At 47.1% G+C, this 24,694-nt stretch overlaps 1 protein-coding gene and 1 long non-coding RNA gene across 4 annotated transcripts in view; both read right to left on the reverse strand.

Moving 5' to 3' along the window:
* Positions 1-24,694, reverse strand: part of LOC135822815 (uncharacterized) — a 100,646-nt gene that overhangs the window by 65,394 nt on the left and 10,558 nt on the right. The window contains exons 7-12 of one of the 3 annotated variants that reach the window (XM_065335650.1): positions 18,205-18,235; positions 14,776-17,378; positions 13,891-14,297; positions 13,604-13,671; positions 12,275-12,606; positions 11,086-11,844 (exon numbers count right to left, since the gene is read on the reverse strand). In XM_065335650.1, the coding sequence (XP_065191722.1) occupies positions 12,278-12,606; positions 13,604-13,671; positions 13,891-14,297; positions 14,776-17,378; positions 18,205-18,235 (3,438 nt within the window). In that variant the 3' untranslated portion in view covers positions 11,086-11,844; positions 12,275-12,277. Of the gene's footprint in view, positions 1-11,085; positions 11,845-12,274; positions 12,607-13,603; positions 13,672-13,890; positions 14,301-14,775; positions 17,379-18,204; positions 18,236-24,694 lie in introns of those variants that run through there. The other 2 variants (XM_065335649.1, XM_065335648.1) reach the window with 2 other exon arrangements.
* On the reverse strand, positions 6,179-8,078 carry LOC135823787 (uncharacterized). The gene is made up of 3 exons (XR_010554756.1): positions 8,022-8,078; positions 7,694-7,725; positions 6,179-6,595 (listed from the first exon to the last, which is right to left on the reverse strand). It is a non-coding gene; the product is annotated as an uncharacterized LOC135823787 (long non-coding RNA).

The raw sequence follows: 24,694 nt of genomic DNA on the forward strand, positions 1-24,694 counted from the left end.
TAAATAAAAAAGAAGCTTGCAAGAAAGTGGGAGGTAGGAGCAGTGGGGGGAGAGAATTCCTAAGGATTTACTTGATTTTTTACAGATATATTCGATGTGAGGTACCCAAGAGAGTGCAGAGTCAATCACAATGCCAAGGTGTTTGTGAGAAGACACTATGTCAATTGGATTTGGAAAGTTGGCATGGATGTGGGTTGTGAACTCCGGCTGGGGCGGGAAGAGCATGATCTTTGTTTTTGATAGATTTGGGGACAACCTCCAGGACGACATCCAGGAAAGAACTTCCTGAATGCCAGCACGCAAGTTGTTTTTCAGGCCAGTGAGGGAAGCTGATGAGGTGAGAAGGGTCGTGTCGTCAGCAAACAGAGACGTTCCAGGGAAGACTGCAGGTAAGTCGTTTACGTAAATTATAAATAGTAGGGGACCAAGAATTGATCCTTGAGGAACGCCCGACTATACTGGCTCTGCAGCCGAGGATGTGCCAAGCACAGTTACGTACTGATAACGCCCAGAGAGATAAGATTTCAGCCAGGAGAGTGGCTGTTTGCGTACCCTGAATGCATGCTCGAGCTTTGCCAAAAGTCCTCGATGCCAGACGGTATCAAAAGCCTTGGCCAAGTCAAAGAAGCAAATGCCAGCAAGCGCTCTGTTATCCCTATGCTGGCACACCTGCTGCACGATGCGGGTCAGTTGAAGAGAGGTGGAGTCGCCTTTACGAAACCCAGATTGTGCGGGACTCAGAAACGGCGAAACACCATGGCTGGTAGCTCGGCCTATTTAGCTCGTAGCTGTACTGATGAGGCCTTTATGGCCGAAACAGCTTGCTGTCTACAGCATTGGGTCATCCCTAACTATGTACATCCTGACCTACTACGGTCTAAGTTTTTTCCAGTTTGCCCGGAACTGGCTTCCATCTCCCCAAGGCAACAGCAAGATGACTGTACCTCGGCTTTCAGTGGTTGGAACACTGTATTCTGACTCTGTGGATGGGGCAGACGATTTGAACGAACAGTTTATTGGTTTTGGAACACAAGATAATCCTTTATGGAATGACGGTGCCAGGCTTCAAGCCACCCGACTGTCCATCAGGTGGAAGAAGCACACGTAGGCTGCAAGATGTCACCACCACGCCATTTCCTGTGGCAAAGCAAATCTGCAACCACTAATGGCTGCGAGAGCGGAGGATCCGTTAAATATCGTACTGCACTTGGGTAGTGTATTCATGGGATCAGCAAACACACATACACACACATATATATAAACACACGCACACACACACACACACACGCACACACACACACACACACACACACATATACACAAAAAAACACACACACACACGCACACACACACACACACACATATACACACAAACACACACACACACACACACACATACACACACACGCGCACACACACACAAACACATACACACACACGCACACACACACATATACACGTACACACAAACACACACACGCACACACACACACACGCACACACACACACACATAAACACACACATACACACATATACACACACACATACATACACACGCGCAAACACACACAAACACATACACACACACGCACACACACATATACACGCACGCACACACACACGCACACACGCACACACACACACACGCACACACACACACATACACACACACACACGCACTTACACACACATGCACACACACACACATACACACATATACACACACATACATACACACGCGCACACACACACAAACACATACACGCACACACACACACATATACACGCACGCACACACACACACACACACGCACACACACACACACACACACACACACCACACACCTTCCTTCCTTCTTCTCCACTGCCATGACTGGCTAAGTGGCCCCATACGGGGTCAGCTCTTGGATTAGCGCTGTCTGCGGGAAGCGGCACCAGGACCCGACGACCGACGTGACGGCGCATTCCCACGGGTTATAATTGCTATTGAACGCCGCGATGTACAACGATGCCGTGCGATATCCTGACGGCGGCGGAAACTGCGGTTGCACACACCGCAAAGCAGAGGCTTGTCGACAGGCTCTTGACGGGCAAGTACAATACGATCCACCCCATCAAGGCACTGGGACTTCCACTCACGGCGATTACTTGCCATGTCGAGCCAGGAATTGGGCTCAATGCCAATTGCCGCCAGGTCGGTCCGCACCACGTCCTTCCACCGCTTCCTCGGACCATGGGGTGGGCGCTTCGATGGCAAGGAGCCAAACAACAGCTGACGAGGGATGCGGTCGCCCCTCGGCATACGTGCCAATGGCCCAGCCACTGCAGCCGCCGCCTGCGAATCTTGTCAGCCGGCTGCTCCAAGTCGCCCCACCATTTCCGCACCTGCAAATTGGAGATGTGCTCATCAATCTGGCGTGCACGACCGATGTGCAAGATCATCCTCAAGCACTGATGGTGAAACACGTCAAGCCGCTGCAGGTCCCTTTGCCGTGTTGTCCAAGTCTCAGAACCATACAGGAGGACAGCCAGAACAGTGACGCCATATACTACACGCTTGATGCCGATGGTGAAGTCCGAGTTGTAGAACACTGCATCCCTCAAACTGTGGAAAGCGCCCGATGCAGCAGCAATTCTACGCGACACATCATAGGTACACCTGGCATCCGGTGTCACATGGCATCCAAGATAACGAAAGGAGTGCACGTGCTCCACCGTGCCGTTTAAAGGTGCCATGTCCTCGTTCACCACCCCAGTCCCAATAGCCATGAACTTTGTCTTGGCCATGTTAACCTTGAGCCCAAAGGCAGAAGCAGTAGTCTCAAACCCAGCGAGTGCTCTCTCTGCACCGGGGTGAGTCTTGGCAAGAAGTGCAGAATCGTCCGCAAACTGGCATTCCGTTAGTGGAGCCCTGGTGTATGCTCGGAGACGCGTGTTGAACAGTCTGTCCTGACGAAACTGACAAATTGATAGTCCAATCTCGTCGTCACCAGCTATTGCTTCATGCCATTTCTCGACAACAGCAAGCATGTACAAATTGAAAAGAATCGGGGCCATGGTGCATCCTTGACGCAGTCCGTTCCCCACCGCAATCGGCTCCAACAGCTCGCCACCAATGCGTATAGATGCCGACATGTCGACATGGAACGATCGAATTACGGAAACCAGCACCTCTGGCACGCCAAGCTTTGCAAGCACCCTCCACAAGGCGGCCCGCGGCACCGAGTCATAGGCCTTTCGGAGGTCAATGAATACTGCGAATCCCTTGGAAGAATGCTCATGCAACTTCTCCGCGACTTGCCGAACAGAGAATACCATATCCGAGCAGCCCCTGCCTCTGCGAAAACCGCACTGAGAATCAGGCAGATACTGTTCCCCAACACGCTGCAGACGGTCCGCTATAAGCCGTGCAGCAAGCTTGCCAACCACGTCGAGAAGGGCAATCCCGCGCCAGTTATCAGTCAGACTCAGATCACCCTTCTTGGGGATAGGGACCAGGATGGCATCCACCCAATCCTGCGGTACTCGACCAGCTCGCCAGACCTCCTCCAGCAATGCCTGCAGCTTACCCAGTAGAACAGGACCACCATACTTCAGCATCTCAGCAAAGACTTCAGAGCTACCACAAGCTTTGCCGTTCCTCAGTGCTTGCATGGCCTTACGAATCTCCACACGGTCGGGAACATCCGCAAGCTCCCCCAAGACCGGACGCTGGTCAATAGAGTCGAGGGTTTCCACGTCAAAGTCGCTGACGATATTGAGAACTCTCCCAAAGTGCTCCCGCCACCGCATGTTCGTGGCCTCGGGGGTGTCACAAACCTGTCCCATTGAATTCTTGATCGCTGTTGTGACCTTCGGTTTTAGTCCCTGAAACGCAGCCTGGATGTGTCTGATGCACTCCCAGCCACCCTTGGACGTGAGGCTGAAACGTTTGCAATCCTGGGCCTTGTTGAGTAGCCATTCCTGCTTGACGCGTCTGACTTCCCTCCGCGCGGAGCTGCGGGCACACTTATAGGCATTGCAATCACTGACTTTGCGTGTAGACACCCAAACAGCAAACAGCCGATCCCTCTCCAGTAGGAAAGGTTCAAGCCCTGCCTGACTATCCCGAAACCACTCCGGCTGTCTACGGCTCTCTCTGCCCAAGCAATCCTCTGCAACCTTGATAGTTGTTGTCTTGATGGTAATCCACCAGTCATCCAAGGATGGCTCATGCGACCAGGCTCCCTCCAACTCTGCATCCAGCATGTCGCGAAAGACCTTACGAGTGTCCGGTTCGTCATCTTCGCCAGGCTTGCACAACAGCTTGGACACAGCAATGGGTTTTCTGATGACAGCACGGGTACGATGGAAACAGGGATTCTCCGCCAGGCGCAATTTCATAGCCAAGAATTTATGATCGGTATCACATTCCGCAGACCGGATGACTTGGCAATCAATACACTGGGAGCGTCGGCTCTGAGGAATGATGCAGTAGTCAATGCAGTGAGGCTGCTTGTATCGAGGATGAAACCAGGTATGCTTACGAACATCATTCTTCCGAAACCACGTGTTACATATGAGGGCACCATTTCTGGACAAGAAATTGAGCAAATCCTCTCCAGCTGAGTTCATTCGACCAAAACCATGAGGGCCTCTGACACTTGACCAGTCACCATCCGCACCAGCACTGCCAACACGGGCGTTGAAGTCACCAAGAAGGACGAATTGATCGTTCCTGGGAATACTGTCAATGAAGGACTGGACATCTGCGTAGAATTGAGTTTTCTCCTCACGGGGCCTGACAAACGTGGGGGCATACGCCACAGCGAAGTGCAGGCAAGACACAGACTGATTCCGACCACATACGAATTTTACCTGCAATGACAGGAGTCTGGAGCTGACCGCCGTCCAGCGAGAGCCTCCGCGTTCAAATGCCTCCCTGCATCTGCCTCGCAAAACGACAGCAACCCCTTCACCACGACGAGCAGGCTCATCCCCAGTCGGTGTTGGGCGACCACTTGTCAAAACTAAGCAATCTCCGACAGTATATTGATGAGAGCCAAACCAAAGCGTCTCCTGGAGGCCAACGATGTCCATTCCATACTTTTCGAGCTGACGACACACAAGGTCAATTTTTCTCTCCTCGCGAATATTCGAACAAACTTTCCTTGATTTTTTTGCTTTGGACGCCGTATTCAAATTTCCGTCAGTGTCGACAAGAGTCCTGACGTTCCACGTTCCCAGAGACAGAACAACCTTTCGAGCCGCTGGTGCACGCGAGTGAAAAGACTCTGGGCGAGGGTTTGCAAGACCTCTACACCCAGGCGAAAGAGGGTCAGCGCGAGTGGCCACATCCGAAGTGGCCATGTCGTCAACGCTGAATTTTCCTCCTCCGCGGCAGCAAGATGAAGACTGCCTTGTCTAACACCGCGTCACTAAGTGTTTTCTACTCACCAGGGCTGGCCCTGGCAGAAGCCAGGAGCCAGCCCGTGGCCCTAAACTCACTACGAAGAAAGAAGAGTTCGGAGCTCCAAAAACTGCTTCCTCCTCTCTCAAGAGAACACTCAACACCACACACTCAACACCACACTCAACACCACACACACACACACACACACACACACACACACACACACACCACACACACACACACACACACACACACACACACACACACACAATAATGTCATGTACTAGTAGGTAGTAGTTGGGGTCACTCCTCATATAGCAATAAAAACTGCTTTATGGCAGTTTTCTAAAAAAGGTTATTGTGTTCTAGTCCATGGACCCCGTCTAAAAAGTAAGAAATTAACGAAATGTGATAGCTGAAAATTAAAATTTCACACAAAACCTCACAATAATCACAACACTTGAAATGCTGCTTTCAACACTAAACTTGTGCTCCACCAACAATTGGCAACATGCATGCATAGGAAAGAGGATCACGAGGAGAAAAGGTCTTCTACATGTAGCTTTTCATTCTGTGTGTGATTATTGTGAGGTTTTGTGTGAAATTTTAATTTTCAGCTATCACATTTCGTTAATTTCTTACTTTTTAGACGGGGTCCATGGACTAGAACACAATAACCTTTTTTAGAAAACTGCCATAAAGCAGTTTTTATTGCTATAATTTCTTTTGTTTTTTCTGTCACCAATCAATGAAATGCCCTATCAATATGTAAATGATGGCCGTCACATCATATCAATACCGTATTATACGCATTGATGTGCAAGCCTTTTCTTGCAGAAAATGGGACTAGCATGTTCTTCTGCGGGGATACATGTGAGTAGTGGTGGACCGTGGTGATACCTTTTTTATACGGAGGTCATTCTGTGCATGTTGCTGTAGCAGAATTTCATGACTCTGTCATAAAATTGTCTTGCCTTTCAGATATTTCAGATTTCCCCACCCTCGATCAGATTTATTTGAGAAATGTAACCAGGTGCGTGTCGCAGATGTTTTTGTTGATTCTGTGTTTATAATGGTTTATAATCATGGGTTATCGTGATAAGGTCATCCTGCACCATATTGCACTGAAATCGTAACCCTGTTGATGTCGATACAACTTTTGGAAGTAGTTCAATGACTTCGAACTGTTAGTCCACGATTTTCTAAAACAACACAGCAAAGGAGGAACAATAAACATGTATTAAAATGTAAACAAATACATTGCTGAGTCCGACACCTCGTTCCAACAACTACAATGATCCTGAGGATAAAAGGGGCAAGGCTATGGTTGGAGGTACTGAGAGATAAACAAGGCACTTCATAATAATAGAATCGTACACATTTTTGGTGAGTATGAATGATATCCAGTCGAACCTCTTTAGGACGAACACCAAGGGACCGATGGTATTTATTCTGTGAGTTTGTCTTAACCTATTTTATAACCAGTGAATACAATTATTTCTCCAATAGACATACGAATAGATTTCTTCTACAGCGAAAGATTCTAAGCCACACCAACTCATTGACTCGTCTCGTATGAAACAAATGAGTCACTAGAGAGGTTCTGCAAAACGAAAATGCGTACAAACAGTCGTTCCACGTCCTGAAGTGCGAAACTTCGCACGAACTTTCGCAACTTTGGACGCGAAACTTGCAGGGAACGCGAAATGAACAGTCGTACACACTTTCGTGAGATCGGGTCATGGCGTACGTGCACTTGGTCCGCGCAAACTACGAAAGCGTGCAGAACGCAAAGTTTGTGCAAAAATTCGTACACACTTTCGCAATGACTGTCGCGAAACTTCGTTCGAATTTTCGTTTTGCAGAACCTCTCTACTGAACGTTTCTTTAGCAACATGACGGCAACTGAAACAGCAACAGAGAAAGTACGATACATGTACAGCACATTCTTGCAGGTACTACAAACAGATTGCAGATCGTAATTCTTGCCTTGGCGGCACGAAACTTCGTTTGGGGCAGTGCAATCTCGGCGGAACTCACAAAATTAATAATAAATCAAACAGCCCAGACTCGAGTAAACAAATCTAATCATACAAGTTTACTGAACCTCTCCACAATGGGGTTTTCCCTGATATGCGAATTTATTTTTGCAAACTCGGTCAATGGGTCCTTGAACCTTTCCCTCCAGATTGGGACCTGCCAACGATAGTATGCCACTGACCAGTACAGTGCCTTACTTGTAACGTACCAATGTACAATGAATATGAGTATTTCGACAACACATCTAACATAAGCCTTACCGTCAAGAAGGTGAACTCGCGTTCTTCGCACACTGTAGACAAGGGCAAAGAGATAAAAATGGATCTAAATCCGAATAAAATCAGCACACGTTTCCGTAAATGAAAGGGTGAGCATAAGCAAATGAATCGAAGGAAACCGGTCAACTCAGAGATCACCTGTCATCGAGTATTCCGTAAAAGGGGGCCTCGGCAGCGGAAAAGCTAAATTTAGAAAAGAGATCCTGCCAGCTTTTCCATTATTTATTGCATTCCGCCCAAAATGAGCACACTTTTCGCAAATGAAAGAGTCAACACAAGCAAAAGAATCAAAGGTAACTGGTCAACTCACCTGTCGATATTGAGTAATATTCCGCGAAAGGAGGTCTCAGCAGTGCCGAAACGAAATAAGTCAGGCCAGGATCTAGGAGACGAAATATCCGAAACAGCTCATACAAGAAGCAGTTCCAAAGGAGGAAGTTCCTCGCGCATGCACATCCGAACACGGACTGCACTGCATGCAACACAATGTCTGCCGTGCACGTGCACAGCACGCGGCTACCAACCGTTGCGCGTTGGTAGATCCGAGCACCTTACGTAGAGACTTACGTAGCCTAAGTGAAATACCGAGCACCTTACGTAGAAACTTACGTAGCATAGCGGTGTCGTTTTTCTTGCCATGTGAACACAATAATAGAAAAGCTGACAGGATCGCTTTTCTAAATAGCTGGATAGCGCGTGTACATGCAAACATGATTGAAGACTTGCAAAATAATTTTAATTTACTATTATTTTTGTAAAAATGTTATTTAACAAGTCCAGGCGCTATGCGCTAGGCCTAGTACATGTATTATATCTAGGCGAGGTGTAATTGACTCTGTACTCAGTAATGCCTAATGGCAGCTGACTTTATTTTCGGAGAAAAACTACTAGAGTGTCAAATTGTAGTAAAAAGTAACAATGAGTGGCGATAGAATCTAGGAAGGATCGCTACCCTAACGTGAAGGAAAGGCCTTGCGCGGCTGCTCTACGAAGTGTTGAAGAAATACTCAAAGTTAAAGTAGTTGCTGGACGAACAAGTCACTGTTGCCGGAAAACTGTCACTTGGCCCCCAACGATGGTGTTTGCCGTGTTTGGTGAATCATCAGGTATAGTGTCCTGTAGCCCCTGCTGTTGTCCGTTTCATCCACGTTGGGCGTTAGCTGCACCGCGACTATTGTCTTTTAGTATTCCATGGACACACATTAGCATTCTGAGCGATTGTGGGGCAACAATAATTATTTACTTCACACAGCGTTGTACTGTCCACGAGCGCAAACTTCATTATCAGCTGTAACTGTTACTCTTCATCCTACATGTAGATTTGGAGTATACACGGCCTAGTCACGACAGCGACAGCTCTACAGAGTGTTCAAGTGAGAAACATTTTAAATTTCAATTGTTGGTGGACGAACAAATCTCTGGTTCCGAAAAACGCGGCCTGCACCGATGGTGTTTGGTGGATCATCAAACAGGGTGTCCAGCAGTGTTCACCGAGTAAGGAGAATGCACTCGCGATCACTGTCGTCCGATTCATCCAAGTGGGCGTTAGCTGCGCCACGCCACGCTTATTGTGTTTTAGTATTCCATGGACGCACACTAGCGTTGTCAGCGATTGTGGAGCCACAACTTATCTTCACGCAGCGTTGCACTGTCCAAGAGCACAAACGCCAGCAGTGACCGATAATCATACATGTAGATTTGGAGTATACACACCATGCGCCAATGGGCCTTGGCACAACAGTGGCAGCTCTACGGGGTGCACAAGTGAGAAACATTTGTTTTCAAAGTGGGCAGGGTGTATTTTTTCTTCCGTTTGGGTGTATAACTAGTCCGCTGTGCTCCGCGTACTGTGTAAATGAGTGCATACTGCATACAATAGAATTTTGTTGTATTTTTATCGCCAGCATTGCCTAATGAGCGCAGACAGAGAAACCATGCTTATCTAGTCATGGGAATATTGGGAGATTGAACGAAATGACATGTCGCCACTTGCTTGGTAATTGTGCTCCATCGTACATGAGTACAGCATCGCTATTCGCGGGAGTATGTTATTAGCAAGAGTAGATACACAAGAGTGTGCAACTCCGGGATGGGTTGGCCCGCGGCGGAATTTTTTCGTTGACGTAATCTTTTCGACGACGCACGCGCTGCGAGTCGTTTGGAAAGTAAGTCCTCGTGCACTTGGCCGGGCTTTACATTACAAGGTCGGTGCCCAGCACGTGCTCTCACACTGCTCTGCGGCAAAATGCACGTTTTCCTGAAAAAGGTGACATCAACAAAAAATTCGGGGTATCTGCAGATAGTAGAGAGGTTAAGTTTCACGTAAAAGTCTTACGTCCGTGAACTTTTACGTCAAAAAGTGAAAAAACTCACGTAAAATTTGACGTGTTTTACGTGAGTTGACTGTACCGCACGTAAGTTCATGACGTGAGTTTTTGGAAGTTTCGCTTGGTTATCTCGACCGAATTTGTGTGAGTTTCCGGAATTTTATCGAGATTTATCAAGTTTGTTGGAAGATTTGATATTTGTGTGAACTAAACCCGAATCCTGCCAGGCAAAATTTCACGTCACGTCGCACGTGTAACTTAACCTCTAAAACTTAACCTGTCTAGTGCAGAAGAGATCCGGAGTTGCACACTCTTGTTAATCCACTCTTGTTATTAGTGAGCTTGAAGTATGTAGTCAAATGGTCACTGGGTGTTAAGTCATGTGTGGTTATTCATTAGTTGTTCTTTTAACCTAGATTGTTATTTACCAGGCTGACTCTATCTTCAAGGAATTTTTTTAACTGAACTTTGTAGACGAGGCACTATAGATCCAAGTTCTGATGAGAAGAAAATGTTTGTTTTAAGTCATGTGTGGTTATTCATTAGTTGTTGTTTTAACCTAGACTGTTATTTACCAGGCTGACTCTATCTTCAAGGAATTTTTAAACTGAACTTTGTAGACGAGGCACTATACATCCAAGTTCTGATGAGAAGAAAATGTTTGTTTTAGAGTTTGTACAACATGTGACCCAACACCAATGGTACTGAAATCATGGCACTGTTACAGTATTGAAGTGAAAATGAAATTCTGAAAGCGCAAACTTAAAATTACGTTTTGTAATAATTGTGTATGTACATGACATTGTATAAGTGACTGGAATTTCGATAAAAAGAAACTTGATCAAAAATATTTTATATCACTAAAATAGTCTCACCTACTCGGTATACCTCGGCATAATGAAAATATTCCAATATATGCATTCATAAAATTCAAAAGAAAAGTTTCAAGTATCTGCATGATTATAAGTAGTAATTCTACAATTACCTGGATCTACTGTCTAACCTACTAGAATATTTCATTTTTTTTACGAGAAACCACGAACCTCCAGAACAGAATACTGCATGATAGAGGTGGTTGCAGACGCAACTGTGGTGGTGAAACTGGAGCATCTCTGCCGACCTGAGGTCTCGGCTTCAGCGACACTTCAGTGCACCAAAAACTGGGGAGGAGTAGGGACAAGGGGTGGGGAGGGGGAGTACATTTATATAGAGGAAGGAAATATTTAGTGGGGTAGCGATCAAGCATAACATAATGCTGCTACAATTTGGTAAAAATGACTAAGGAAGAACGGATTTGATGAATAGCATAGCCAGTCAGTAAGATAGAGAGCACACCACGGAGAGAGAGAGAGAGAGAGAGAGAGAGAGAGAGAGAGAGAGAGAGAGAGAGAGAGAGAGAGAGAGAGAGAGAGAGGGAGAGAGAGAGAGAGAGAGAGAGAGAGAGAGAGAGAGAGAGAGGGAGAGAGAGAGAGAGAGAGAGAGAGAGAGAGAGAGAGAGAGAGAGAGAGAGAGAGAGAGAGAGAGAGAGAGGGAGAGAGAGAGAGAGAGAGAGAGAGAGAGAGAGAGAGAGAGAGAGAGAGAGAGAGAGAGGGAGAGAGAGAGAGGAGAGAGAGAGAGAGAGAGAGAGAGAGAGAGAGAGAGAGAGAGAGAGAGGGAGAGAGAGAGAGGGAGAGGGAGAGGGAGAGAGAGAGGGAGAGGGAGAGGGAAAGAGAGAGAGAGAGAGAGAGAGAGAGAGAGAGAGAGAGAGAGAGAGAGAGAGAGAGAACAGTACCAGCACTTGCTGCGTGAAGTGCTTGAAACCTCAATCTGTGACGGAGCAAACAGAGAATACCGCACGGACACGAAGACGATCACATTATAGCATACATACACACCGGAGCCAGAATGGATTGGATGCATGCACATGTACACACACAAACACACACACACACGCACACACACACACATTCATACACGTAAATCCACACTGATGCACACTATTTCAAATAGTTTCAGGTGTTTTAAGGTGCGGCTAACACTCCGGAAAATATGGTACATATAAAGTCATGTGCTCCAAATTTCCAGTCATAAGGAACTTTGACTTTTCTTCAACTTGATTTATGAACAACGGATACATACTTTCTATCACAACTGGGACAATATCTGATGAGAAATAGATCATCACACCCAAACAAGAGACGTATGTTGCAATGACTTATTCGGGATTCAGGTAGTGCAAGAAATGAACGCAACCTACCGTTTACACACGGGCGCGTCGTGGCAGAAGCTGGTTCATCTTGTGGACCTTGTCGGGATATTTACCCCAGCGTTCGATGATCTTCACCAGCTTGATGTAGCCGGCCTGTTCCTCGCTGCTTACAATGTTGACCAACTCTTCGTTGTGAGTGCGTGTTCCATCTAGTTTCTCAATTCTCTTCAAGTCCTCTATCTGCTGCAGATCGGCGAAGAACCCGGCCTCTTGCGCCATATTACGAAATGTTCCTGCTGGTAATGTGCCCAACCAAGGTGAGATATCGGTTAGAAAGACACTTTGTTTGAATGGGTTGCCGTACGAACTTTCGTCCTCATCTAAGCAAGATATACATGGCATAAAAACATGAACAAACATACAAAAAATGGTTTATGATAAAAAATGATTTAAGGCCAGCCGTACACGTTATTTTAACCCAGACAGCAGGTTCTAGAGTGTTGATGTGCATCACTCCAGTCTGGACCTGTACATCATCAGTGGTTGATCTAAGTATGCTTATACCAAGGCAATGGCTAACCTGGCAAGGATTCTTGGCATCTAAATCACTGTTGTGCTACATGCATGTGGCTCCATTTCAGTGTGTCATGTATACTTTTGTACTTGCCACCCCCCCCCCCCCCCCCCCCCCCCCACACACACACACAACCGCATGCACCACACATACACACACACACACATCCACACATGCAAAGCAACGAGTTGTCTTAATGTTGCGTTGGGTATGTATATATAATCAACTTCGCTAATAACGACTGCGGATATAACCACAATTCGTGAATAACAACAGAATTTCCATGCCCAGAGGAAAGTGCCCATCTAACTGTAATACATATAATGCGACTTCGGGTTTAAGGACACTTCGTAAATAAGGTCACATTTCTGATGCACCGCCGAGTGTCGTTATACGCAAAGTTAACTGTATGTATATGTCAACTCGTAAGAATGCATGAATGTTCATACACACATCCAAGTTTATGTCCTGCTTGGAAGTCAAGTGTAAGGATGTTTCCAGCCGTGACGCAACCCATACGCGTAGTTAATTGTAAGCTGGCGGCTTGGCACAAGGGAAGCATGGATAGGGCTAATGAGGTTTTCAGTCTGTTTGCTAGCTCAGATGTATTCATCTTCTACCGCTTTATGAGCTGCATCTGCGCCTTAGTCATACCGGGCGGTGGCAATCCTGTGGTTGTGAAAAACTCAGACTAACTTAGTTTCACGCGAAAGGTGACATAAGTTATAGTTCACTATTTGCATATCCCACTATGCATATATTTGTAGAAATCAATATTATTCGGTAGTGTTGAAGTGACTTACATGGTTGGTTAGTGTTAAGCTCTGGTTGGAGTACCTTTGCTAAACCATCTTCTGGTGCAAGCTTCTCCCTAAATCAGACATTACAGACACAGACACACACACACACACACACAAGCAAGAGAACACCTCGTTATGATGGCATTACTTCCAGTAACATTGCAAAAATAGTGGTTGGGACTTTGAGTAACATTGCTATTAGCATATGAAAGGTAGAATTGAGATCAGGTGTGAAGCAATACCTGTACCATGTACACATGATTTGAATTACAACAAGTCTATGTGCTTACGGTGATGTTGACCGTTGGCATGAAACTGCCTCTGCGGGTGCTAATCCTGCTGCTGCTACTGCTGCTGCTGATGCTGCTGGTGATGATGGTGATGGCAGAGTTAATGCAGCTTCTGCTGCTGATTGTCCTGCTGGTGGCACTGCTGCTGCCGGTGGCACTGCTGCTCCTGCTGGTGGCAGTTCTGCTGGTGGTGGCACTGCTGCTGGTGGCACTGCTGCTGGTGGCACTGCTGCTTGTGGCACTGCTGCTGCTGCTGGTGGCTCTGCTGCTGGTGGTGGCACTGCTGCTGTTGGTGGCACTGGTGCTAGTGGCACTGCTGCTGGTGGTGGCACTGGTGCTGGTGGTGGCACTGCTGCTGCTAGTGGCACTGCTGCTGGTGGCACTGCTGCTCCTGCTGTTGCTAGTGGCTGCTGAAATCGTTTTAGAAATCCGAAGATATGCAGGCAAGAAACACAAACAAGAGAAAAGTTCAGTCAGGCACTTTCCACAGACGTATACCGTGAAATAATAATTATCCTCCATTCGTAGTGCATTGCAATTCTATGCTAGCTTTTTCTTCAAGTAGAATTCTATTTAGTATTGCTGAAAAGAAACTACTTCTCCATGAAGAAATAATGAAAACTAATAAACGACACACGGTCACTTGATCAGTCAAATCCTCACCGTCACACGATTAAAGTCACATGATCACAGTCACATGATCACAGTCACATGATCACGGTCACATGATCACTGTCACACGAGCACTGTCACATGATCACAGTCACATGATCACAGTCACATGATGGTGTAGATATTGCAGCAAAGTATCTATCCTAGCAGCTCGACATTTCAAGTGTATGCTGAAACCATACAAGACAGTGGAAGAAAATCTTCACAACTCACCTCAGCTTGGACAAATGGCACATCCTTACGCAGCCAGGGCCAGAAGGACCTCGGGACAATGACCCTCTCCTTGCAGGTAGCACACGTTGCCTTGAAGGTCAGAGCGGTGTTCATATCCGACTCGTATGCCGTCAAGAAATGCTTCTTGTGCAAGCTGGTCAGCAACACCCACGACGAGTGTACCAGCACCTCTGCAGGACTGCTGCATTCCTTCAGGCGATCCTGGCATGAGTTGGAAGTGCAGACAAATGACTCACCAACAACTGTGAACTGCTTGTACCCTTGGCTGCTGAGAACTTGTGTGAAGTCAACAATTGCACTCTTCATATCCCAAGCCACATCAGCAAGTATGGATGGTGTATCAGCAGCGCATTCTAAGCGAACACCTGTTGGTGTCCAGCAGAGGCATACTTGACCACAACCAACCTCCAAATTCAGTGATACCGCACTGGATGTGAACTGAAGACTGGCTGACTCTTTCTTCATACGATGAATTATGTAGGTGACTAAGCGACCGAACAGTGGTGGAGGAAACAGCATCCCAGGGAAACTGAGGTGGTTAAACGGTAGCTTAAAGGGAACATCATCCTCCAAAACCAACCGTAATGCTTCCTGGTTGCAACAGAACGGGATGAAGAGGTCGGGTAGGCCTGACGTGACAACTGGACATCTGTCTTGTCTGCTGCTGCTGCTGCTGTTGCTGCTGCCGCCGACTCTACTGCCACACCCTCCGGTGCTGGTATCTGTACTGCTGGTGGCTGTACTGCTGGTGGCTGTACTGCTGGTAGCTGTACTGCTGGTATCTGTACTGCTGGTGGCTGCACTGCTGGCGGGCTGAAGTTCTGCTGCCAGGTTGAAGTAACACATGGATTTGCAGAGAGCTAGCTGGACAACACGGCTGAGAGGATACCAAACTTTCTCTATCAACCTCGCGCTGGCAATTCCCGTACGTCGAAAGTGTTGCACTTCTCTGACTAATGTTGCTGAGGTGCTTGGAAAAGCTGTCTCCTTCAGAGGGAAGGTCATCAAGCGTACAAAGTTGAGTAACAGCTGCTGGGGTTCAAGGAAAATGACACTTGAAGTGAGTGGATGCGGGCAGTCACAGCAAAACACTGTGCCATGTTGCTGAAGGTGGTGCAGTAGATCAGACACTTGTGCAGTGTTGAGATCTTTGCCGCTAACATGCCGACAAAAGTCTACAAACTGTGGGTAGTCCATACTAACAAAACTCTGCTGCTGCCGCTGCTGCTGATCACTACTGGTAGCTTGCATTGCATCATCACTGCACCCAGCCCTTGCATAGCGAAGCATTTCCTTTTGGTGGAGAGAAATAGCTTCTTCTATCTTCACTTGCATCAAGGGAATTGCTTGGACAGGAAAGGCTGACACAATTCTAGAGAGCTCTTGCTGTGCTTCAGCAAGCTGGCTGTGGCGAGATACGCGATCTTCAAAACGGTGATTGTCAACAAAGAAGGGTCCACAGACCTTGACGTTGGGTCCGGCCCTTTCAGCCAGCTTGGACACGGCATTGAAGAACATGTCCTTCTTCTTCTCTATTTGGTCGTCGTCGACAAGATCCACATGTGTAACAACAACCATGATGGCTGTGCTACTCTCATCATGATGGTGGCTGCTATTGCTGCTACTGGTCTTACCCGGCTCTGTGTCTGACTGATGCTGATGCTGCTGATGTTGGTGCTGCTGCTGTTGCTGCTGCTGTTGCGGCTGCTGCTGCTGCTGTTGTTGCTGCTGCTGTTGCTGCTGCTGGTGGTGATGCTGGTCAGGGTGTGTGTCTGCTCTATGCTGCAAAGCAATCAGTGACAGACACATGTGAAGGTAGTCAGCCTGCGTCATTCCTGGCAACGGTGTGGAAGTTACAATCTCCTGACCATCGAAGCGGTAGACGTCTTCCGTTACCTCCTCTTCCAGGTCACACCTCATGTCAACAGTCACAATGTACACGCTGTCACAAACTGAAAACGAGATGCTTTGTTGTACCAACATCGGCATCTGTCCACCCATGTCCCACAGCTCAACAAACGCATATGCTGCTTCCGCTTCATTTGAACTGTTATCGACATTGCTGACAGACGAGCGAACTTGAGAGATAACATCTGGTGCCACTTTGGTTAGGTCATTAGCGTGGGGAACATTGGCAAACTCATTGTTGACCGCGGATGCAGCAGATGCTCTGGTGCCGGTAGCGGAGGCAGTGGATGACGAAGTGAGTCGTGAAGTGAACAGTGTCTTGACTTTGGACAAGATCGATTCTTGCGGACGTTTCTTGATCTTCTGGACCAGATCTACAGATGATCGGATGCGAGCTGTGAGTAGATTGACAAAGAAACTACGTTGACTGTCATCCACAAGAACTTGTGCTGCCTCTTGCGTGCCTGTGGCGGTTTGAGAGGAGAGATGCATTCTGAGTCTGGATCGATGGATGGAAATGGAGTCAGTGCTGTCCGCGTTTTCAATGAACTCTTCACCGAGCAGTGCCCGGACAAAGCTGGACTTTCCTGTGGCGTACTTGCCGACAAGGTACATACGCACGCGTACCACACTGGCCTCGTCCTTGCCACCAATGATGTCCTCAGCCACAGCAGCTGCATTGCAATAAACAATAATAATGCAGCAGCAGTAGCAGCAAGAAGAGCAGCAACAGCAGTAGCAGCAACAATCATTAGTACATGTGATACCTGGGGAAATGGTAGAATGTCTCAAGTACAACAGAGTTTACCAGTCACAAAAGAAATTGAGAGCCCCCCCCCCCCCCCCGTTTGCTCTTCCTTCTATTCTCTTCCTGTTCGCCCCTCCCCCCCCCTTTTCTCTGTCTGTTTGTCTCTTCGTTTGTCTCTATCTATACAGCATACAGCATTGGGCATAACTCAAAGTTTCATGCTATTGCAATCAGACGACTGATACTAATACCTGAGACTAATCACTATGAATATGATCATGTGTGATACTTGGCACTTAAATTGATATTACTCTACACGATTCACGAATAACGCCAGTATCACACAGACGCTATAATTATGGTTGCCGGCAATTTCCAAAATTACTCCTTTGTATCTATCTATCTATCTAATCAATCTGCGGGCAGAACTGTTTCGTCCTTTGTGGACTCATCAGCGCAGGACAGAGAAAACGAGGCCGGCCCTGGAAGCAATGGAGAATAAAATTTCCAAAGCCAGATTAAAACCAGGCCCAAACGAACCTTGCCAGAGTGCTCAAACTGACAAATCAGTGAGCTCTGCATAACACAAACAGCAAAGGCACTACCCCACATGAGCTATCTATCTATCTCCCTCTCTCTGTCACAATCTCTGTCTTTGTTTTTCTCTAATATCTCATACGTGAAGACTTTGATAACCAAAAACCATTACTACGAAGAAGTTCCTAAAATCTAGCAGACGGATTGGCACCCACCAGTTCGAAGTTCCTCTTTCTTCATTTCGTTCTTTGTTGCCAGGCAGAAACACAGCACACACACAACACCAGAAATGAGTTGATCAATTTACTTTTATTCCCGTACCTATGCAAAAGACGTTACTTCAGTAACGTCTCGCGCTAGCCAGGGTCCACGCAGCATTAATTCCGTGTTTGTTTGTTTGTGCCATCGGCATGCTTGGCGCTATGCCGTACCTGTCCCGTACCGTACCATCAAAGACAACTGGCCACAATATTCAAATAGGACTGTCAAATGCAAGATCATAACGTGAAGCAACTTGGAAGAATGAGTATGTATGCGAAGTGTATGGGGGGAATGCATGCAGGGCAATAGTGCAGGTTCGAATCCCGGGATATGTCTTGAAAAGAAAATAGGGGAAATATCTCTCTCATGAAAAACTGATAACATCCCTATGCTTGTTTGCCTAGGTCATCAAGGTGGTAGACGGTGTCGTATTACCCTCGAATGCAAAGGGAAAGTTTATTTCTTTTGCTCAGGGCCCTATGCTATGCTTTTTTTGCCTAGCTCATCATGCATGTTAAGTTATTCGAACAGATGGAAACTTTTTGCAATACAATGATGTAGCCGATCAGCTTGTTGTGGTATGGTTGGGCATTGTAGCCGTCATGGTTGACGAAAAACACTATAAGACCGCAACGAAGTTGGGGCCAAAGAGAAAGTTCCATCAGTTCTAATAACATGCATGATGAGCTAGGCAAAAAAGCATAGCGTAGGGCCCTGAGCTTCCAAGCTCTCTCGTTCCCCAAGTTATGCTAGACAGAGTAGACGATTGGCATAGCCAGGACCCACAGACCTAAATTTCGCGCCTGCTCATGCATGCATTTGTGTGTGTGTGTGTGTGTGTGCACGTGTGTGCTCGTGTGTGTGTATGTATGTGCACGTGTGTGTGTGTGTGTATATGTGTGTGTGTGTTTGTGTGTGTGTGTGTATGTGTGCTTGTGCATGGTGTGTGTGTGTGTGTGTGTGTGTGTGTGTGTGTGTGTGTGTGTGTGTGTGTGTGTGTGTGTGTGTGTGTGTGTGTGTGTGTGTGTGGCTTGGCCACCTTGGGCGAATGGAGGATTCCCGTCTCCCAAAGCGTGTCCTGTTTGCTGAGGGACTCAACACAAGGCCCAGATACAGTGCCAAGAAACGTTGGACTCACATCGCTGCTGCTGATCTGAGTGCTCGGTGCGTGACAGGTGACTGGTGCGACTTGGCGCAGGACAGACGAAACTGGCGCCTCATGTGCAACCAACCCCGGCCAGCTGTGCCAAAGCCTAGAGTGTTCATTTGCGGCTGTGGCAGGAACTCCCGTTTGCCCAACGATCTAACTCGCCAGAGGAATTACTGCAACTCCTGTTGCTATCATTGCACGAGCAATGGGCATCCAAACGTCCATAGGTGTGTGTGGGGGGGGGGGAGGGAGGGAGGGAGGGTGGCTGTGCAGTGGTATGTGCAGCGATTTCCAATCGAGAGGTTGCGGGTTCGATTCCAGACGATTATGGTCACACACGTCTTTCTTCTCGTTCTCAAATCTTGACTTTTCTTTCATTCTCGTGGGTGGGTACCAACAGCCAGTATATGCCAGAGTATGTGGATGTGTGTATGGAAAAAATGAAAAAGACCAAAAGCAGGGATTCACTGGCCAGAAAAACCACTTCATAGCTGTGTGGTGTAGACCAGGCTGAATAGTGGCGGTCAATTCTTCAGCCATGCAAGCTGTTGAATGGTGCCATCCCAGCACAACTTACTATGGCTTCGGCTGTAGCATCGCTATCATCGCCTCCAGCGATGGGCATCAAAACGTCAAACGTGTGTGGCCCCTTTTCTCCACAGGAGAAAAGGGGCCAAGTATGAAATGGGTTAATGTCCGGTGATATCCTAAAAAGTCGGACGGTACAACATTTAGTGCTTGATGCACAGGATAAGACACGGGTCGATTGCAACATTCGTTTTCCCCAGCCCCAAGGGTCTAAGCTACGTGCCGCTTTTCAGTCCCAAAATTCGTATTTTTGTTGTGAAGTATAAGCCACAGGGCATAGCTTAAGGATTTCATTTAGCTCGGACAAATGTCCTTCCATTTTGAAATCTGTCCGGACATGCCCGGACATTTTCCACAACACTTTTTCAGGGTGTTTCTTCTTTTTTTTGGTAGTACTGAAGTATATTCACAATGACTCATTATGTGGACATATCTCACACATTACTATGTACAATTCGCCAATTTATTTGTATTGGAAACTGAACTATTTACTGACGACAAATGTATGTACAAAAAAGCGTTGCAGTCAGGAATTTTGCGAACGCGATATGCTCCTTGCAGAGAAGGTAAGTCAGTTCGAATTTGCGTCGTGCAATACTGGCAGCACCATCGTCCATCTCGCACAGTGCCTTCGCAATTGGAGCGAATTCGAGGGCATTTCGAGCGGGACACTCTTGCCTGCGGAAAAGATTCATTCCTCGTTTATGCATCTCCGTTCCAGCATAATCTTTGAACGCTGATGTTCTCAGGTTCTTGGATCCGGTTATGAAAGCCTCACTGAAGTTTTTACAACTGCGGACTCTGTCTACAAACTTGATGCACACGGAACACTTCAAACATTCTGCTACAGCCGATCGTTCTTCTGCCGGTCATAAATCAGCCAGGCGGAAGTAGTCGGCTCTGCATCATTGTCCGAGATCCACTTATTGCAAGTAGCGGCCTTCACACCACGGACTTTTTTGCCCGGCGGCAAGTCCTCTGAATCTCCCTTTCGCTTTCCAGAAGACATTCTAAAAGAATATCTGCATTCCCAGTCAGTGAAAGAGTGAAAAATAAAAGATGACATCTTCCTCTCAAGAGCGAACAACTGCACTGCAGTTCAACCCCAGGATTCAGGTGCGAAGTCGTACCAAAGGTCGAAAGTGTGAATTGACTGTAGCAACCGCGTTGCTTCAGGCGGATTATGGTGAAGTCTACGCCTGAGGGATCGAGGCTACGGTGTAGATGTGTTAGTTGTACGATATGCAAGTCGCATTTGGCACGAAGCTCCGAAGAAAGCCCAACTCTGCATAAAATTAAAAAGGTCGAAAGGTCGCTGCTCTTTTTTTCCTTTTTTGATCGGGCACTATGTCCGGTGAAATTGAAAACGTCCGGTCAGTGGCCGAAAATGGCCGGAAAATGTCCGATGTCCGACCGTTAATCTATGCCCTGAGCCATACGTCAGACTTTTACCTTTTTGACAATCTAACTTAATGGGTACTGGTACATGCATACATACATACATGCATGCATGCATACATACATACATGCATGCATACATACATACTTAACAATTTATGAAGAACAACTGAGGTTATGGTAAAAAGGGGCCTAGTTTGTCCTTCACTCTGAACTGACATGTAGAAGCTTTGTGCAAGTGGAATGATGGATTTCAGTACATGAAAACTGTCGAATGACATCATACACTCATTATATGCACGGAGCGCTGTAGAGCTGGCTGATTCACTTCCAGCATTCGGATTATAAGCCGCAGGACGATTTTTGGATGCAATTCAAGGTGCAGCCAACACACCGGAAAACACGGTGTGTGCTGTGGTGCTAAGCCACAAGCAGTTGCAGTGGTTGCAGTTCATCCATTTCAGAGCTGCCAATTTCATTTTCTCTTTGGTCGGGAGATCTCCCTCAAAGGGGGATAGCCAGGCGGGAGGTAGCCCTTCAAACGAGTGGTTTTCCATCTACTTACTCCGTAAATAAAAACATCGTGATGGATTTTTGAGGGACTGGTTTGCGCACAAACTGCCGTGAAATTAGTCACGATTACTTTCTCGGCCTTCCCTGGCATGCCATGAAAGAGATATGATGCAAAGGCAGCGACCATTGACAAGTTCTAGTGCTGAAACGATTACGTTTCCTTAGTGCCTTAGCTGATACCATAACGATCGGCTTATCGGCTAAACGACTATTACTGTACCTACATGTACATCAGTACAACGTACATTCTGTGAATTTCTAAAAATTTACGAGTCCAACATCGCCAACGACGGAAAGCGGGTGCATAGATCCGATGATCTCGCAACAAGTCCGTCAGCTGTTCGGACTGACCAGACGAATACAGACAAGACAGAGGCGACGCGCTGGTTGCAACCCAAGAGCTGGTGCTGCCTTTCGCCTGTGACTTCGCTGACTTCGGCGATGAAGTCAAAGAAGCCGGCCAGGGGTGAAGATCGGTGGATTTTCGCCAGATGAGCTGACTTGAGGCGCGCCAACAAGTAACTAGTTGCTTTTCCTGTCTATGCTCAAAACAGGCCTAGACGCCAGGCCTAGCTTGTCGTCGAGCAAACTGATTCGAGAACCGTCGACAGAACGGAAAACACGAAACTGAAGACCACTTTACTGTCTTTAGCTCAAGACTAATCGCACGTGGAGGGAACTCCAGCCCCTGCATCTAGTGTAGACACAAACTGAGCCTGCCAGTCCTGCATGCTGTATGTAAGAAAAGTAGTCAGCTGAAAAGATGGCGACAGTGATTGCGTCGATGTTTCTCAGATCGCGCTTGTACTTTTACACATACATCGATGTTGCAAGTGTACAGTCATGTACATATTCGTCTCGTACTTGCAACACTTTCGGTGCATGAACGCTTTGTGCAACCCCCCCCCCCCCCCCAAAAGGGGGGAAATCCCGAACCGAGCGTAAGTACCATTCTACTCGTTTAGCTGATAAAATCGAAATAACCGCTCGATCTATTTCTTATCAAGTAAGTAACGAGTAATCGATATAATCGTTTCAGCACTCGGGGGTACTGAACCAGTGTGCGTGAAGCTGAGCGTATGTGTAAATTTGCTTATGGCAATAGTGACTTCACTCAATTTTCAAACTCGCTCCAAATGCTCGGATTTTAGTCTTAACCCTTTCACTGCTCCTGTCGACTGCAGTCGACAGCGCATTCATGCACTCCGAGTGCCAGCAGTCCCCAGTGCTGTTGTCGATGCAAGTCGACAGGTAGACCTCACCCAGTTTGGCCCTCTATTTTCGAATATTGGAGATGTTTAGCCGTGGTAGACGGCCACTGGGCCCTGGAAGATGTCCATACCCATCGAAATACGCTGCCAGTAGTATGGGTTGCCATTTGAACAAAATCGAACCAGCGTCGTTGAAAATGCGCATCCGATTTTTGCCGAGCGGCGAGGAAGAAATCGGTTCTCACGCACTTCCACCTCCCAGAGTCGGTGCGAGTATTTTCCCCTTTCCCGTCAACTTTCATTGCACGGAGCAAGGAATTTGGTTCAGACTTGATGCCTAACTATTACTGTAAAACGACAAACTTTCGCGACTTTCGCGAGCAGGGCCGAGTCGCGGAAGTTTGACACGCGAATATGAAATTTGTACAATCATGTACTACGCGATGCGTCGATGATCGATTGTGCCATGTCTGCACATGCACTACACAGACCTGGACTAGCGCTGATCATTGCTTACACGGCTACAGTCCAAAGCGTGCAGCTGCGGAAAGTAAGGGACCTTCCGTAAATACCAATATTTATTTAGAAACGAGAGCTAGTCATTTCTCTTCAACCTCCCTCCCCCACCCCTCAGAAACGAACACATACAAACGGTACATAGTATCGATATTTTTTTCGTTTTTTCTGGAAGTGATCACATATACAAACTGTGCATCGATATTTCTCGAGGAACGAACAGGCGCTCAACCCCCTCCCCCCTAAACGACTAGTTTTCGTTTCTAAATAAATATCTCGAGACTCCCTCGATTTAGGCTATGGCCTGTGGAGAATCCATAAAAATCTATATTTACAGATGGCCCCTAACGTACCAACACTAGTCTTGCTTGTTGTCGTTGGAGTACGGCGACTTGAACCAGAATTGCAGAAGAGAATAAAACAATCGACTGGAGAATGTCTCAGTGTTGTGGAGAGGGTTGTTGAACTTGTTGGAGTGTTTGGCCAGCTTGCTGTTGCGTAGATTTTAGTTAGTGTTGTACTGCTCGAAGAAGTCTTCTGAATTTTATCGCCATTAGTGTCGCAGTGGCTCAGCCGTTCGAAGAGAAAGTCTTCCGAAGATCCCTCTTCGAAAACGCCATCCTTTCTCCCAGTACCGTAAAGTCCGCTGCAAACGCCCACCCCATTTTTCCAAGATCTGCTGGCCTGTACACACCGACCCCATGCACTGTCACCCCTACTGTACGAAAGTGCATCTCACACCGTAGCGCGAAGAGCGCTTTGCTACGGTAAACTATGTCCACTTTCCTGGTTTCGAAATCGCTCTGGGCACTACCCACGAGCTAGCTCGTAGTGAGTAGTGATTCTATGATGATGGCTGTTTCAATTCGCAAATCCAAACCGGAGTTTCTTCCGAATAATAAGGTAGCGAAGAACAGCGTATTGCAGGAACCAAATACACTTCTGACGGTGTTTCAAGCCATCATTTCCAAATCACACAACGCTCAGAGCAAGTGTTTTTCTCGAGCA

The sequence above is a fragment of the Sycon ciliatum genome, chromosome 8 (genome assembly GCF_964019385.1).
Source record: "Sycon ciliatum chromosome 8, ocSycCili1.1, whole genome shotgun sequence".
In the NCBI taxonomy this organism is placed as follows: Eukaryota; Metazoa; Porifera; class Calcarea; order Leucosolenida; family Sycettidae; genus Sycon; species Sycon ciliatum.